Below are 17443 nucleotides of genomic sequence, written 5' to 3'. Positions count from 1 at the left end.
CATTTGTTGGGGCACCAGGATGGCTCAGTTGATTGTGCTCCCTGCTGGGTTGGGAGTCTGCTTGTCTCTCTCCCTCTGCTCCTCCCCCACACTCCGGGGCTCGCTTTCTCTCAAATAAATAAATAAAATCCTTTAAAAAATTATTTTAAAAAAAGAACATTCATTGTAGCATTACATATAACAGTGGGAAATTGGAAATTAATAATATCCTAAATGGCAAACAATGAGAGGATAAAAAATGTCATATTCAAATAATAGAATGCTTAAATCTAAAAAAAATACATATTCAGGGGTGCCTGGGTGGCTCAGTGGGTTGGGCCGCTGCCTTCCGCTCGGGTCATGATCTCAGGGTCCAGGGATCGAGTCCCACATGGGGCTCTCTGCTCAGTGGGGAGCCTGCTTCCCTCTCTCTCTCTCTCTCTCTCTGCCAGCCTCTCTGCCTACCTGTGATCTCTCTCTGTCAAATAAATAAATAAAATCTTTAAAAAAAAATACATATTCAGAGCAAAGAAAAGTTTTAAAGGCATAGGTGGGTTATCATGTACATGCAATTTTAAAAACAGTTTCTATTTATAGAAGTAGCAAAATAGTAAAAACATAAAAGTTAATGATAAATACCAAAAGTCTGGTTAGTGGCTTTTCTGTGGAGTAAGGAAGGCTAATAAAGTTGGAGATTGGTGCAGGTCTTCAAATGTATCTATAACACTTTAAAATTTAAATAAAAATATGAAACAATTATGGCAAAACTTAAAATTTGGTAATATTAACAGGTGTGTATATGGGTGTTCACAATACATTTTTGGCATTTGTGATGTTTGATAAAAAAAATTTGGGGGGAGCGCCTGGGTGGCTCAGTGGGTTAAAGCCTCTGCCTTTGGCTCAGGTCACAGTCTCAGGGTCCTGGGAGCCTGCTTCCCTTCCTCTCTCTGCCTGCCTCTCTGCCCACTTGTGATCTCTCTCTCTCTGTCAAATAAATAAATCTTAAAAAAAAAAAATTTGGTGGACATTTCACAATACATACAAATAAGGGGTCATTATTATGTTGTACACCTAAACTAATAAGTTATATGCCAATTATACCCCACTAAAAATGTTTTTAAAAATTTATTATTAAGCTTCCTTTGGATCATTTGGGAAGCACTTTATAACCAAATGCTTACACAAGATTTCATGCCCACATTTGTGTTTGTGTTATGGAGCAAGTTGGTGCTGAATAGAATGACTTGCCTTTCTACAAGAAAAGAATAGAGGCAGGATGAACACAGAAACCATGTATTCACACCAATATCACAGCATGCTCATCAAACAAAGAAATAGATAAACATCATTAGAAAACGGAGTCAGAGGAAAGAGTAATATAGATTTTTTAGATTTAAAGAACCACATTTATGTAGGAAAGAGTGTTTTGGCTTCAGTAAAAATCACTTTTCATATTCGAGTAATAAAATTCATTACTTACATTATTTACTTACAATACTTACATTACAAATTCAATAATTACAATAATTATTCATTATTTTATTATTTATTATATAGAATATATAATAATATATTTTATTATATATATTATTATTAATATTATTTATTATTAATCAAATAATTTTTCTGAATTTTATTAGTTTTGTTATTTGGCTTATAATTAGTTTGTAAAATTATTTTTGTTTTCTAGTTGCAAAAAAAGATAAAACATAAGGAGTTCGTCTTAGCTTTGTGTATATTAGGTTATGCTAGGTCTGTAATAATATTTTTCCTTTAAATGAATTTCTCCAATTCCCAAACCTGATATATTCAATTAGCTCTCACCCAAGTAATACAGTATGTTGTAGAGAGGGAAACAAACCAAAAATCTAATGGTTTGGGTAATGAGATTTGATATTTTTTTACTGTGGTGTTTTGCATTTTCCAGATTTTCTATACTAATTAGAAATGTTACTCTAATAATCCGAAAATAAACAAAATCTTGTTAAAATATTCTTTGGCTCTCTCTAATGGTTTTATGCTTGTCGGCAGGGGTGTCACTACGTTATTGACCTCAGAACTAAAGAGTTCTCTTGCTAGGATCCAAGGGTTATTTTCTAATTTGTCATGAATCACTGTTACTAGAGACTAGACCTGGAAATATGATAACTGGTTATAGCCATTGTCTCACCTGAGTGTCGAAGTGCAGAAAATCCTTGCTCATCCTCCCACTCCCAGGTTGGTTCGCTTTTATTGTGCATGGGATGGAAGTGAGGAATTTCATGATACCAGTCTATGTCAGTGCTGCTAATAAAACAGAAAATGATGAAGTTAAGGACTTTCTTAGAACTTGAATGAAATGAACATACATATGGAGACTTAAACCTAATCGGGTACCTTCCCATCCTTTTACTTTTCAGAAATAGTGTTTTAAGAGCCTATTATTAAGAATAATTCATTCTGAAAAATGAACCAGACCATTTCTAGAATCCTGCAAGAACAAGTTACTCTGCAATTTGACAAAGATTCTTAAAAATACGGTGCAAATACATTTTTGCTCCACTGACAGCATGTAAGATTTTCCAGATCACTATCAGATTGTCAGAAGAATCTGAATGATACACGGACAGAGCAAGAGCCATGAGCATTCACCTGCTGATGCAGTCTCCTGTGAGGGGGTCACAGCTCCCTGCGCAGTCACAGGGCCTGCAGCCGTAGTCTCCGAAGCCCCAGTATCCCACCATACACCTGTCACAGTGTGGTCCTGCCACCCCAGGCTTGCAAGGGCAGTCACCATTGCTGGGGTCACAGAAGGTTACTGAGCTGAAAGGAAGGACTGCTGATCCGACTGGATGACAGGAACACACTACAACAGAGAGAACACACAAGGATCAGTGAGTAACTGGTTATCTGTGACCTGGTTTCCCTTCACCACCCAGCATACCTCTGAGGCTCCCCTGTTAGACAGTTGGTATAGGCTCAGAGAATGAAAACTAATTAAATTACAGATGAGAAGATAAAATCAGGAAAGCACAGTTGCTGCAAAATGAACTACATTGTTGGGGCGCCTGGGTGGCTAAGTGGGTTAAGCCTCTGCCTTCAGCTCAAGTCATGGTCCTGGGGTCCTGGGATTGAGCCCCGCATCGGGCTCTCTGCTTGGTAGGGAGCCTGCTTAGCCCCCCCCCTCTCTGCCTGCCTCTCTGCCTACTTGTGATCTGTGCCTGACAAATAAATAAATAAAATCTTTTTTAAAAAATGAACTACATTGTTTATTCTAAATTAGAGGGCATTAAATATGAATGGATTTTGCTTGGGGTGTTGAGAATGAATCAGCAAAAAAGACAAAGAAGGAGTTAGGGAGAAAGGAAAACAAATCAAGGGAGTATGGTGTTCTGGAAGCTAAACAAAGTTCTAATATCAGGTAGGCCACATCAACTGTGTTAAATGCTGATAGTCCCAAAAAGATGGGGATTGGGAATATATTTTTGCATTGGACAAAATGAAGAGCATTGGTATCCTTAATAGGAAAAGTTTCACTCTACTGATGAGTGGTGAACCTATCTGAAGAGAATTCAGAAGATGGGAGTGAGGAATTTGAGCATGAGAACAGACAGTTCTTTTGAGAAGCTTTTCTATAATGGCACAGAAAACTGAAGGGGGATATGAATGTAAGTGATGGTTTCAGGTTTTGTTTTGTTTATTTTAAGATGAGAGAAATTGCAACAGGTTTGATGTTGATGGGAATGATCCAAGAGAAAGGGAAAAATGGATCACCTGAAGAAAGCTGGGAGCATTGTTGGAGGGATAGTGAAGCATACTGTGGTCAGGCAGACAGACAGGATCTGGTGCAGAAGAGAAAGCGCTGGCCTTGGGTAGGAACATGATCCGTTCATAGTAACAGGATGCAGGGCACAGCTTATGCACTCAGATGCAGGAAAGTGGATAAATGCAGGAGTGCAAGCTGGGGAATTTTTCTTCTGGTTCCTTGTACTTTCTGGATGAAAGAGTAAGCAAAGTCATCAGGCGAGAGAGATGAAGAGTGGCAGTGGGAGAGTGAACGAGAGACACAGAAAATGAAGTGTAATTTCCAGACACATGAAGGCTACATGAGATCAGTAGTTAGTCACGAATTTCCAGTGGTGTAGCCGAGAGCATTCAGGTTTGAGATGGAAGAAAGCTGGATTTAATCGGCACCGTGTTATGGGCTGACTATGTGCCCTCCAGATTCATATGTTGGACCTACGCTCCACTGTGATGGTATCTGGAAATGGGAGCTTTGGGAGCTTTGGATGTGGTCTCAGGGGTGGTGAGATTAGTGCCCTTCTATGGGGAGGAAAAGCGCAGTGCTCTCTCCTCCGTGAAGGACGTGAGGCTACGACGAGGAGCTGGCAGTCTACAGCCCAGAAGAGAGCTCTTAACAGGACCCAACTGTCCTGAAGGGTATCTAGAGCTCATGGAGAGTTCATGAGGCTGAAATGGTTTTAAATGAAATTACTTCAGCAAGATACGTAGTGCAATCTGATATCTGCTAGGCCAATACTTCCTGCTAAATCTTCTCAACTGATAATACTTGAGATCTCCACTTCCTTCTTTATCCCCTTGGAAACATTTTCTATTGATTTATTCCTTTGTCATTAAAATAACAGTGTGGCTTCAATCTGGCTTCAAATCTCTACTGACGGTGTGACTTTTGGCCGGATACCTAGCTTCTCATTAGCCCAGGTTCCTTGTCTTTAAAATGGAAATGACAGGGGCACCTGTGTGGCTCAGTGGGTTGAGCCTCTGTCTTTGGCTCAGGTCATGATGTCAGGGTCCTGGAATCGAGCCCCGCATCGGGCTCTCTGCTCAGCGGGGAGCCTGCTTTCTCCTCTCTCTCTGCCTACTTGGGATCTCTGTCTGTCAAATACATAGATAAAATCTTTAAAAAAATAAAATAAATAAAATAAAATAAAATGGAAATGACAACCATATCTATCCTTATGCAGTTGCTATACGGGTAAAAGGAGATCATGCTTACAGTGTATGACTACATTAGTGTGGTGTCTGACACATGGTTAGTTAATAGTGAACTAACAACTTAATTCGATAAATAATTCTTATGGAGATATAGGACCTATGCTTGTATAAGTAATGGTGCCAGCCCTTAAGGAATTCATGGTCTTATTGGGGAAAAGAGAGGAGTAAATAAAAACTTTCCATACACTCTGACTAGGTACTCTAAAGGAGGCCTGTGCATTCTAAGGGAGCACAGAAAAGAGATCACAGGCTGAGGGAATCACATGGGGATTCTTTTTATTTTACTTAATTTAAATTCAATTAATTAACACTTAGTGTATTATTAGTTTGAGGTAGAGGTCAGTGATTCATCAGTCTTATATAACACACAGTGCACATTACATCACGTGCCCTCCTTAATACCTTAATTTTTGCAAATGCCAAGATTTCATTGCTAAGATTTCATTTTTGAAGGATGAATAATATTCCTGTGTATGTATGTATGTATGTGTGTGTGTGTGTACATATGGCATCTCCTTTACCCATTCATCTGCTGATGGACATTTGGGCTCTTTCCATAGTTTGGCCATGGTGGACATTGCTACTATAAACATTGGGGTGCAGGTGCCCCTTCAGATCACTAGATTTGTATGTTTGGGGCAAATATCTAGCAGTGCATTTGCTGGGTCATAGGGTAGCTCTATTTTCAACTTTTTTTTTTTCCAATTTATTTATTTTCAGAAAAACAGTATTCATTATTTTTTTACCACACCCAGTGCTCCATGCAAGCTGTGCCCTCTATAATACCCACCACCTGGTACCCCAACCTCCCACCCCCCCGCCACTTCAAACCCCTCAGATTGTTTTTCAGAGTCCATAGTCTTATTTTCAACTTTTTGAGGAAACTCCATGCTGTTTTCCAGAGTGGCTGCACCAGCTTACATTCCCACCAGCAGTGTAGGAGGGTTCCCCTTTCTCTGCATCCTCCCCAGCATCTGTTGTTTCCTGACTTGTTAATTTTAGCCATTCTGACTAGTGTGAGGTGGTATCTAATGGTGGTTTTGGTTTGTATTTCCCTGATACCATGTGATGTTGAGCATTTTTCATGCGTCTGTTGGCCATCGGGATGTCTTCTTTGCAAAAATGTCTGTTCATGTCTTCTGTTCATTTCTTGGCTGGATTATTTGTCCCCAAAGGGTGTTGCATTTGGTAAGTTCTTTACAGATCTTGCATACTAGCCCTTTCTCTGATAAAACATTTGCAAATATCTTCTCCCATTTTGTCGGTTGTCTTTTGGTTTTGTTGACTGTTTCCTCTGCTGTGCAAAAGATTTTTATCCTGATGAAGTCCCAATAGTTCATTTTTGTCTTTGTTTCCCTTGCCTTTGGAGATGTGTCTAGCAAGAAGTTGCTGTGGCTGAGATTGAAGATGTTGCTGCCCGTGTTCTCCTCTAGGATTTTGATGGATTCCTGTCTCACATTTAGGTCTTTCATCCATTTTGAGTTTATTTTTCACATGGGGATTCTAAAGAAGGGGTTATTTAGATACCTGAGCTGATCCTAAAAGATGAGTAGGAGTTGGCAAGCTGAAAAGTAGGGGGAAGATGGGCAGTTGTGTATTCCAGTCTTTAGATATGCTCCCCATTGCATTTATTTTAAATAATTAAAACAAAATTTAATTGTGGTAAAAGACACATACCACAAAATGTAGCTTCTTCACCACTTTTAACTGAATAGTTCATCATCAGTGCATTTTATGTGTCTACATTATATGTGGAAGATATTCCTGCTCCCTGAAAATGTGAAGCTCTTTCCTGCCCCAGGGCCCCTTGTCATTCCTGTATTTTCTTTCCCTTCTTGTCCATCTGAACCCTGACATCCTTCTTTGTCGCACTCTCTCCAGACACTTTAGTACTCTCCCCTCTATGCTGCCTCTGCTTTTAATGTATATTTCTATTTTGTGTGCATTATAGTCCATTATTATTATTTGTTTGTATGCCTGTTGCTCTTACTATGAGACTCTGGACTAACTGACAGGATCTTTATCTTATTATTTTTGTTTTCCAGTCCCCAGAACAGTGTCTGGTGTATAGTAGATGCCCATGTCATCACTTGTGAAACTGACCTGAAGGACATTCCAGGCTGAGGGGATCATGTGTGAAAGGGCATGGCCTCTTTGGGGAGTGTGAGAATTTTAGAACGTACATTGAGTGGAAGACTGTTGAAGTTGATGAGGAAGGAAAAAAAAGCATAGAGTTGGGGTTGGAACCAAACTGTAGAAGGGCCGAACCCAAGAAGCTGAATTTTGTGCTGTGGGAATAAAAAGCCATAGGAAATAACACTTCAAAAAAAAAAAAAGCAGAATTATGACATGGTTACAACTTAATTTTGAAGATGCTTTTGTGGCATTGCATGAAACAGACTAGAGTAGGGAGAAACCGATGGCAGGGAAACAAAAGAAGTCAGAGAAAACAAGGAACTGGACTAAGAGTAGATGCTGGAACAGGAGGAAAGGTTGAAATGATAGGACTTGGAGGTCATCAGGATGAGGAGGAAGAAGGCGCTGTTAAGAGACAAACAAATTGAGGAAGATTTTCACATTTCTAGTTTATGAAAGTGAATGATGAATATTTCTCTTAAGTTAGCAAGGCATTGTTGCTTTGTTATTTGTTTTTAATTAATTAATTAATTAACTAGGAAATAATTTGGAGAATTATATGTCACACAAAATGTATCAAAGTGCTATGTGGAGTCATTAAATGAAATCGCATAATCCAACACAAACATTTCATCATGTTGAGAAGACTAAATCAATAGTTACTGCAATATTCGGTTCTAAGTCAGCTTAGTTCTTGACAGCAGATAGGGGAGCCAGATGAAAGAGGTCTTGGATTTCCCGCTATTGTAATATATAGTTTCCCATTGCCACCATTATCTTTTACTCTAATAGAAAATTCAAGCCTTTCTAGGATTTGACCTCTCTGTACTACCGTATACTTTAAAACCTACACACATCTGAGGAATGGCCAGAGAAGAATGTGATTCTATCACATGTGCTGGTGGATTTCTGTCAGTGTGACTTTTTACATAATTACAAGATACAAATACCACTTGGAAACTATGCAGAACTAGCTCCAGGCAGACAGCATTGACACTTTTCATGACATACTTTTAAAACTGCACACCAAGGCTTGCCTTGCATACCTCTCTCCTTAAGTTTGTGGAACAGTCAATATCTGACACACATAATATGCATTTCTTATATTCTTCTTGCTTGGGGGGAAAAAAAGGTCTGCCTAGATTCTGGTTCAGGTTCTGATTCTCCAACATATACTTCTTGCTGATCATTGATTCTTTTTATTTTTATTTTTTATAAAAATATATTTTTATCCTCAGGGGTAAGGTCTGTGAGTCGCCACGTTTACACACTTCACAGCACTCACCTTAGCACATACCCTCCCCAATGTCCATAACCCCACCCCCTTCCTCCAACCCCCCTTCCCCCAGCAACCCTCAGTTTGTTTTGTGAGATTAAGAGTCACTTATGGTTTGTCTCCCTCCCAGTCCCATCTTGTTTCATTTATTCTTCTCCTACCCCCTTAACCCCCCATGTTGCATCTCCACTTCCTCATATCAGGGAGATCATATGATAGTTGTCTTTCTCCGATTGACTTATTTCGCTAAGCATGATACCCTCTAGTTCCAGCTGATTGTTGATTCTAAAGTGCAACCTAAGCACCTGGCTTTTTACACATTCATTACAATGAATGCCAAAGTTGCAACCCAGTGGAATGACATAAATCACTGACATAACTTTGTCTTTTTGTTGCACGATAATAGTAAAGATCGAACTATTATTACATACTATCATTCTGAACTTAATTATTTTTTTATTATAATTTTTTGGTAAAGCTATGGTACATTGTCTTTAAAAGCCAAAATGATGCTTTGAGTGGAAGCCAGCTATATTTCAAAGCTATGTGGCCTCCCTAGATATTAAGTGACTCATTATTGGAATTATTATCACCCCTCCCAAACCCCTGCCAGAAACCATTTGCCCATTGTAGTTCTCTCAACCAAATTAGCAAAATAAAATTATTTGAAAATGTCACTTTAAATTCCTAAATATTATCATGAGATCTCTTTAACAACACAAACAGCTAATTTTAAATAGTACATTGTGTACTGATGTCTCCTGTTATAAGAAACCCTGAAATAATACAAAATATTCAAAACAGGTGAGATGAAGGAAAGGAAATGGGTACTTTTACAAAAGATTTCACAACACATTCCCTTCAGTAATAAATATATAATTGCTAAGCATTTTCAAATTTTATTTACAGATACATGTTTTCAGCTAGCTATCTATTATGTGAAACACTGTCCCTCTATGAGCATTTACAGAAAAGAGTTAAGATGTGGGGCTGTTCTGGAGTGTCTTCTACCAGGAAACATACCGTTCGTAAAATAATGGTTGAACACATCTTTAAATAACCTTGTTTATCTAAAATTAATTGAAATTTTTTGAAATTAATTGTTTCAATCACAATAAAGCTTGTTTAGAAATTGCCTGTAAGACAGGCAATAAAATAGAAAGAGAGAAAATAGGAAGGGCACCAACCTAAAAGTCAGCCTAGGTGAATTAAAATTCTGGTTATGAAGTTTGGTCTTTGTAAGAGTTTGTGAAATTAACTCCTCATTTCAGTTTTCTTATTGATGGATTAAGTGTAATAATACCTATGCCATAGGGTTCCTATGGGAGGACTGAATAAGCTATTGTATATAGTTAGCAATGTATCAGGAATTAGTAGCACCAAAAGCTCAGAGAGTAACTGTTACTATTATCTGACTGAACCATATTAATTAAAACAATTTTTTTTTATTAAGTAATCTCTATACCCAACATGGGGGCTCAAACTCATGACTCTGAGATCAAGAGTTGCATACTCTACCAACCAAGCCAGCCAGACACTCCAACATATTAGTTTTTAAAAGTCCACCATTCATTCATTCATTCATTCAGTCACACCTTTGCCAAGGAGTTTCGGAACTTTAGTGTTAACATGAACTACGCCAGAGGCTTAAGATATAAAGAAGAATGTGGAGTCATAACTAACTCTTCAGTGAGTGAAGAGAGATATGAAATACATAATTACAGACAGTAAATGTTACAACCGAGATAGCCCGGGGTACATGGGGACACAGAGGAAAGAGGAATAACTGTCTTATTGCAGATATGAGTTGTTACTTATTTATTTTTATTCTTTATTTTTTAAATTTCTATCTTTTCATTTATTTTTTTTAAACCATTTTAACAATTTGGTTTCCAAATAGGCTGAAATTCTTCACGTTGCCCCTGGGAGGAATTTGGTGGCAAACAGCTTTCTTGACTACTTTGTCTTAGAGAATTAGGTTAATCTCCTAACTACATGTTCTTTTCTTTAGATCAAATACATTCCATCTGCTCTTACTCTCCTTTTGGGGATGAGAGTATACTGAAGACAAGTAGGGTATGATCTATGTTACTGTTGTTTATAGGGAGATATCCCACCACGTAATCTAGGACAAGAGCTGTCAACCTACGTGAACATAGTAAGTATGTAAACAGGAATACAGAATGGTCAGGGACATAATGGGAGAGTTATGGCTTCCTTTATTCTGAGGGGGTTGTTAAAGCTTTTGGTGGTGGAGTCAAAGGAAACCATTGCTGCCTTTTCTCTTTATCCCCACCTTCACCCAAACTCTGAGTCGTTTGCACACCTTTCATTCCGAGTGATCTGCGATGCAGAGCCTACTGTTGAAACACCCAGTTGAGTTCAGCATCTTGTTCCTTTTAAAAATCACCAGGACTCCTTAGTATTACCTGATGGCTGTAGCTTTTGCTGTTTTGTTAGTAAAGGCAACACTGGGAGCAACACACCCTGAAAGTATTTGCTCCTGATTTAGCCTTTCTAAAAACAGAATTCAAAGTTCAAGGCCTTTAGCTGGGAAAGCAGCAGCTTGTTAAGGCCTTTCACCGCTGCCCAGTGGCCCCTCCTTCCGCAGAGCTTCCCAGCCTCCCACCACTGTCTTCCCCTGAAAAGGCCAAGGCCCTATAAGATATCTGATGGGGGATTCTAAATATCAAAGCCATTTCAAGAGCTTCCCCCTGAGGTTCTTAAAATTGGAGTTAAAGGCAATGACTGAGATGCAGCTCTAAACAGAAAAGAGACAGTATGATCTATTATTACTGTATCAATTGTGAAGTTAAATGTTAGATAAAATAAAGTCTTCTGTCTTTTTTAGTACTATTTTCTCCTTTCCTTCTACTATCGATTATCTCTGCTAGTGGATGAACAACTATGGAAAAATAAAGCAAAAATTGTAAACAAAGGCAGTTGTCAAAGGCAATATGGTTTACCCCTTTACTCTCCTAGGGAACATTTTTATTCATCCTTTAAATATAGTCACATCATGTTCAAAGATAGGGCCACAATATTCAAGATGAATGTTAATTTCAAATAAAATTATGCAAGAATAAATCTAATAAGAAAATAAACTAAATGAAGACTTGCCTTTCACTTACTGAAATACAATGTCTCTTGAGTTATTGTACATCCCATGCTGAAGGAGATCAGTGTATGCCTAAGTCTGGTCATTTGTGCCCCGATTAAATGCTTTTAAAAATAAACGTATTTAAGTATATTTCCCATGTTTTCTATGAACTTTAAACGAGTAATGCAAATGAATACAAAAGCCATACCCTTTATTTTTGAAGCTTTACTATGACCACCGCTCAGACCCTTCGTTTGACTTCTGTATTCTTCCTGTTTACAAATTGTAACTGAGCCAGTTCCCATTTATTCCTGGGTATATCTAAAAAAATTTAGATAGCTAAATAGCCAATTTCATATTCCTGGGTTGCTACTCCATTTAAAACTGAAGAAGAATTTGTACTTTTGAGTGTGCAAATTCTGTTACAGGAAAACTTTTAAGTATAATTTTAGATATTGTATTTAGCTCGGGGGAATTTGGTTACATCAAACACCTTTATCTTTTTGTTGAAGAAAGGCTCCTGTAATTCCCGTTCCATGCAAGGCATCATTTACGCAGGCACCTAGTCAGGACCCTGGGTCATCCCCAACTCCTCCTTCCTTTGGATAAAGAATCCCTATTGACCTCATCTGTCCTCTTCTTTGAACTGGTGTGGTTCATCCCTGCTTATAATCTATCATGGTACCTTTTTCTTCATAGCAAGTATTTCAGTTTTGTTTTGTTTTGTTAAAGATTTTGTTTTCAAGTAATCACTATACCCAATGTGGGGCTCGAACTCACAACCCCAAACTCAAGAGTCACATGCTCCACTGACTGAGTCAGCTGCCCCTACAGTTTTTAATTACGTATTTACGTGGAAAAATTTATTTACAGTCTGTTTCCATGGAGTTAGGGACTCTGTTTTGTTGTATACACAGTGAATACAATAGGCCTGCCACAAGGTAAATACTGCGTAAAGCTGTGGTGAGTTTTAAAAAATGAAAAAAAAAATGGATGAATTATTATCACTTAATAAATATTTCTTAATGATTGATGGTCTTCTGGCCCCCGGTGTAATCTCTTTATGATTTTTACCTCCCTGTTGTCTCCATACTACACTGTGAAGGCCTAGAAGGTAGAAACCACATCTACCTAGGACCATGCTGACCCATTTTAGGGACTCTCTCAATCTTTGTTGAATGAATGCTCCTCTGAATGAGTGATAAGCATGAAATATGTGTTGATGAACCTTCTGAAAGGCTTGTATTCTTTCTTTTATAGCTTTTAAGCATTTTAGCACCACAGAATTGCAATCACAAGACATTAGAAACAGAGCAAACAAACACACGCACAACAGAAACAATAACAGAAAACTGAAATGGTGAAATAGAATGTTATCCTGAGTTTTCCCCATGCAAGACTGTTCCCTACATTTAATGCTTCACTCAGTCGAGTTTTATTATTTATTATTTGTGATAAAAGTTCTTTATTCTAACTCTGCAGGAGACATTCCCCACCCACAAATGCCTTTCACTGGCAGTGCAATTTTTTTTTTCACATTAATCAATCTTTTTTCCTCACTTTCACCCAATTACATCTAATTACGGCTCTTTGTTCTAGGGAAGTAAATTATGTTTTGCCACTCCCAATGTCCCCTAACAGCTTTTGACTGTGTGAAGAAAGTTGTTGTGTTCTTCCTGAGCAGTTTCCTAGTTAAGTTGAGAATATTCAGCCTCTTTCATATTTATTCATTAGTGTCTCTCTTCGTGTTTTGTTGGCCTATGTGGAACCCTCCTCTGTTGTCTACATCTTTCTTATACTAAGATTCTTTAAGATAAATGCAGCTTTTTTTTTTTTTTTAACATTTGTATCTATTTATTTGACAGACAGAGATCACAAGATCTCTAGATCACAAGAGAGAGAGGAGGAAGCAGGCTCCCTGCCGAGCACAGAGCCTGATGCGGGGCTGGGTCCCAGGACTCTGGAATCATGACCTGAGCCAAAGGCAGAGACTTTAACCCACTGTGCCATCCAGGTGCCCCATAAATGCAGCTTTTTAGGTTCAAACTTTACATGGCTATTCATCAGGAAGCAGGGTCTTATTCAAAACCCAAGTCTAGTTTCCTTTTAAAAATTATTTTTGGGGGTACCTGGGTGGCTCAGTGGGTTAAAGCCTCTGCCTTCAGCTCAGGTCATGATCTCAGGGTCCTGGAATTTAGCCCCGCATCCGGCTCTCTGCTCAGTGGGGAGCCTGCTTCCTACTCTCTCTCTCTGCCTGCCTCTCTGTCTACTTGTGATCTGTCTGTCAAATAAATAAAATCTTTAAAAAATCTTTTTTGTTCTAATACACGTAACCGATTATTTCTGCATTTTAAGATTCATTTTGTTTTCATCAACCCGAACACAGTGTGGAATCAATTTTTTTAGATCTTTTTATGTTTTTGGATCAAAGTCTTCAGGGTCAAACAAACCTGGGTTCAAATTCCAGCCCTGTTTCAGACCAGCTGTGTGAACCTGGGCAAATTAAATAGTTAATTTAAGCCTCAGTGTCCTCATTTGTAAAATATAAAAAATACTGCCTAACTCCTAAAGATTGCTAAATGACATGGCTTATGTAAATTGCCCAGCCACAGTGTCTGGCCCATATTAGTCATTCAATAAATGTTACTTCTCTTCTTTATAGCCTATTTAATTTTGTCCAGAATTTCTGAGAGTTTTGATATATTATAATTATTTATTGATTATTTATTGCTTGTCCTCATCAAATGCAGAATGGCATATTATTTATTTATTTATTTAATGAATTACACGTTCTGTTTTAGAGAGATGTTAGAGAATTTTGTGACCTCTCCCACTTACTTCTCTTCCCAAATGTGACTGACTTTTATTATTTATCAGTTCATAAAATTTCTCCTTTTGGGGGGTGGTGTTTTTAATTTATATCATTTGACCTTTTTAAAGGATAGTCCTAGTATGATTACTACATTATGATATACAAATTTTTTCTGTCTCTCTCAGTTCTTAATCCTCTGGTTTTACACCCTAGATTTTTTAAAAGCTGAGATTAAAGTTTCTCAGCTATTACTGCCAAGTGACTGGTTCTATTTACAGTTTGCTTTTCAAAAACTGTTACTTTATACTGATTCTATGCTGATATCATTGCTTTTAGCATAAAACAAGGATGTCTGTGTTGTTTATAAGACATAAAACGGATTTGTGCTGTGTAGAAACTATATTTTGAAAGAAAAAGCCCACTAAGCTGCTATAAGGAAGACATTTTAATGACCCTTGGGAAAAAGTCCTTTTCTGATATGGGCCAGAACATAGGTACATCAGTAAAAAGTGGGAAGCATCATGGCTTTACCTAAATGTGTTGTTGTGGTAAGGTATTATGGATTTAATTAATTTCAAAATTTTACTTCTGGGGGAATTTAAAGGGAAGGAATAACCATCCTAAAAGTAGAATGAAGTAATTATTAACTAGAGGTACAAACAAGTGGAGAAACACAGAGATTCTTCTTGGGATCATGATGAGAAGGTGATATTTGTGTAGACTGTGAAGGATGGAAAGACAGTCTGCAGCAAGACAGTCACCCATTGTAGGCACTGTGTTTCCATCAGCTGAGCAGTTTTCACCTAAGATAGAAGAAAAGAAGAAGAAAAGCAAGAAGAAAAAAAAGGAGATAGATTTGGATGGATGATAAAGTTCTTTACAAAGATAGCTCACTAGGCAGGGTAATGGTAACCAAGTAACAAAACAGTATCTTGGTAAACACTTGGTTCGGGTTTTAGGGCAGAAGGACCAAGTTTATTTTTATTCACTCCCTGCTGAAAGGCAATAGACTACATTTATTTTGGCCCACCGGGGAGGAAGGAAGGGCATGTCAGTTTTTCAAGAAGTTGTTTACTTTGACAGGGAATAAATCCTGCTTTCTTTGCCATTTGCTGATTTTTCTTTAAATATGGAGAGAGACTATGCAATAGTTAAAAATACGTCACAACACAAAAGTCAATAAATTTATGGTAAAGAGCTAACTGGCTCTTTCCTAAAAAAGAGAGAAAATTCTATTCTATAAAGCATTTCTTCCAACATCTATTTCAGACCATGTGTTCTATTGAAGCATGAGAAGTTTTCTGTAGAGAAATGTCATAGAATAGCTGTCAATATTCCACACCCAGTTTTCAATGAATCTAACATTTAAGTTATTCTTTAGTGTCAAAATGTGGTGGGGGCCAGAATGGAGCTGCACGAAGAACTGTAGTCAATGATTATTTAATCCAATGCAATCACATACCAATAGTAGTTTAGTGCTGCGTTCTGAAGTATGTGAATGCAGAAATAAAAATAAATTGTCAGTGTAATGGTAAGCTAATTTTAATCATAAATCTAGTCTCATTACACAGTAATGCACTTTAAAATATGAGGTATTCATGGGGGACCTGGGTGGCTCAGTGGGTTAAAGCCTCTGCCTTCAGCTCAGGTCATGATCCCAGGGTCCTGGGATTGAGCCCCGCATCAGGCTCTCTGCTTGGCAGGGAGCCTGCTTCCTCCTCTCTCTCTGCCTGCCTCTCTGCCTACTTCTGATCTCTCTCAAAAAAGAAAAAAAAATATGAGGTATTCATGGTAAATCAATTTATATATTATGAATAAGAGGGAGTTTTCTGAATGGAATCACTAGGTATTTATTTTGAAACTGTTACAGGAAAGACAGACATCTTAGAATTCTGCCAGAATTTATTTTTTTTAAGAAAAGCAGAGGTTCTAAGTTAGACATTCTTCAGAGGAAAAGATAAGTGACATAAATGCTTATGAGCATTTATATCTATCTTTGAGTCAGAAAAAAATGTCTAGCCAGAGTTTTAGTAATCCTTTAGGATTTTCTATCGAAGATATGGTTAATTCAGTGAGTAGATTAAGTTATAGATGATTATTAGCTCAAAATCTTTCATCTAAGAATGGAAGTGAATAGAGATCACACTGGAAATAATGGTATATGCAATGGTTCTCAAGTGCTGGCCAGGGGAGCAAAAGACTGAATCAGAATCACCAATGATGCTTTTTAGAAAAAGATACAGATTTCTGCCCTCAGTTCCTGTTGGAGATTCTGATTCAGAAGACCTAGGGAAGGGCTCTGAGAGTTCATATTTTCAGTAAGTGCTCCAACTGACTATGATCCATTGACAGGTTTGGGAACTAATGATTAGATTGAGGCAGTGCTTGAGATCAGAGAAAGAGGCTGAGGCAAGACTTCATTCAAGGGAGAGACACCATTTCACCTGTGGTGTAGAGTCTGAGTCTGTCTGAGTTCTTGATTTGAAAAACGATCTGATAGCTTGAAATTGGGAGGAATACTTAAACCACAGAAATTGGCCAGTGCTACAAATCAGGGCATTTCCCCTCCCGAGAAAGCTAGCACACTACTGTTCAGTGGGTTATTCTCATATTTTTAATGTCTGCCAAAAGAAAATCTACTTAGGTGATAGGCTACCTAAGTTACCTAAGGGACATACATTCAAGATTTCAAGTGAGTTACTCTAAAGGAGACTGCTCTTTTAAAACAGAAAGACAGTATTCCTCAAAGTATCTTAGTACACAGTGATAATTACATCTTCCTTTTTACTTCTGTACCTTAGCAGCCAACCAAGTTGAGCCTCCATTCTGCCTTCAGCCCTAGATTCAGCTGGAAAGATTCACATTTTCCCTTGTGTTTACAGACCTTAAATGCACTGTCCTTTACATTTTTTTTTTCTGAGTTGTAGAAATAAATTTAGTCTCAATGATCTCTACTAGCCTTAAAAAAACAAACAGCTCTGGAATCCTCAGAAGTACTTTCTTGGCTATGGAAAAGTGTAGTTGATTGTTTGGGTCCCACAGTTGGTTCTGCTTAAGGCTGGAATAAAGAGGAAGTGAGAATAGAGTTGATTTCATTATTCACAGGAATAAATCTTTGGGCTAGTAGATTAGGTATAGAGCTCTT

The 17443-nt window shown here is 37.9% G+C and overlaps 1 protein-coding gene across 3 annotated transcripts in view; it reads right to left on the bottom strand.

Annotated features, from left to right (window-relative positions):
* Positions 1-17443, bottom strand: part of NTN4 (netrin 4) — a 164247-nt gene that overhangs the window by 17194 nt on the left and 129610 nt on the right. For 2 of the 3 annotated variants that reach the window (XM_044226889.1, XM_044226887.1), the window contains 2 exons: positions 2611-2824; positions 2150-2265 (listed from right to left, as the gene is read on the bottom strand). In XM_044226889.1, coding sequence (XP_044082824.1) covers positions 2150-2265; positions 2611-2824 — 330 coding nt within the window. The remainder of the gene's footprint in view (positions 1-2149; positions 2266-2610; positions 2825-17443) is intronic. The other variant, XM_044226888.1, reaches the window with a different exon arrangement.

This window comes from Neovison vison, chromosome 12, assembly GCF_020171115.1.
Source record: "Neovison vison isolate M4711 chromosome 12, ASM_NN_V1, whole genome shotgun sequence".
Taxonomy (NCBI): domain Eukaryota; kingdom Metazoa; phylum Chordata; class Mammalia; order Carnivora; family Mustelidae; genus Neogale; species Neogale vison.
This window is presented reverse-complemented; position numbering and strand designations above follow the sequence as displayed.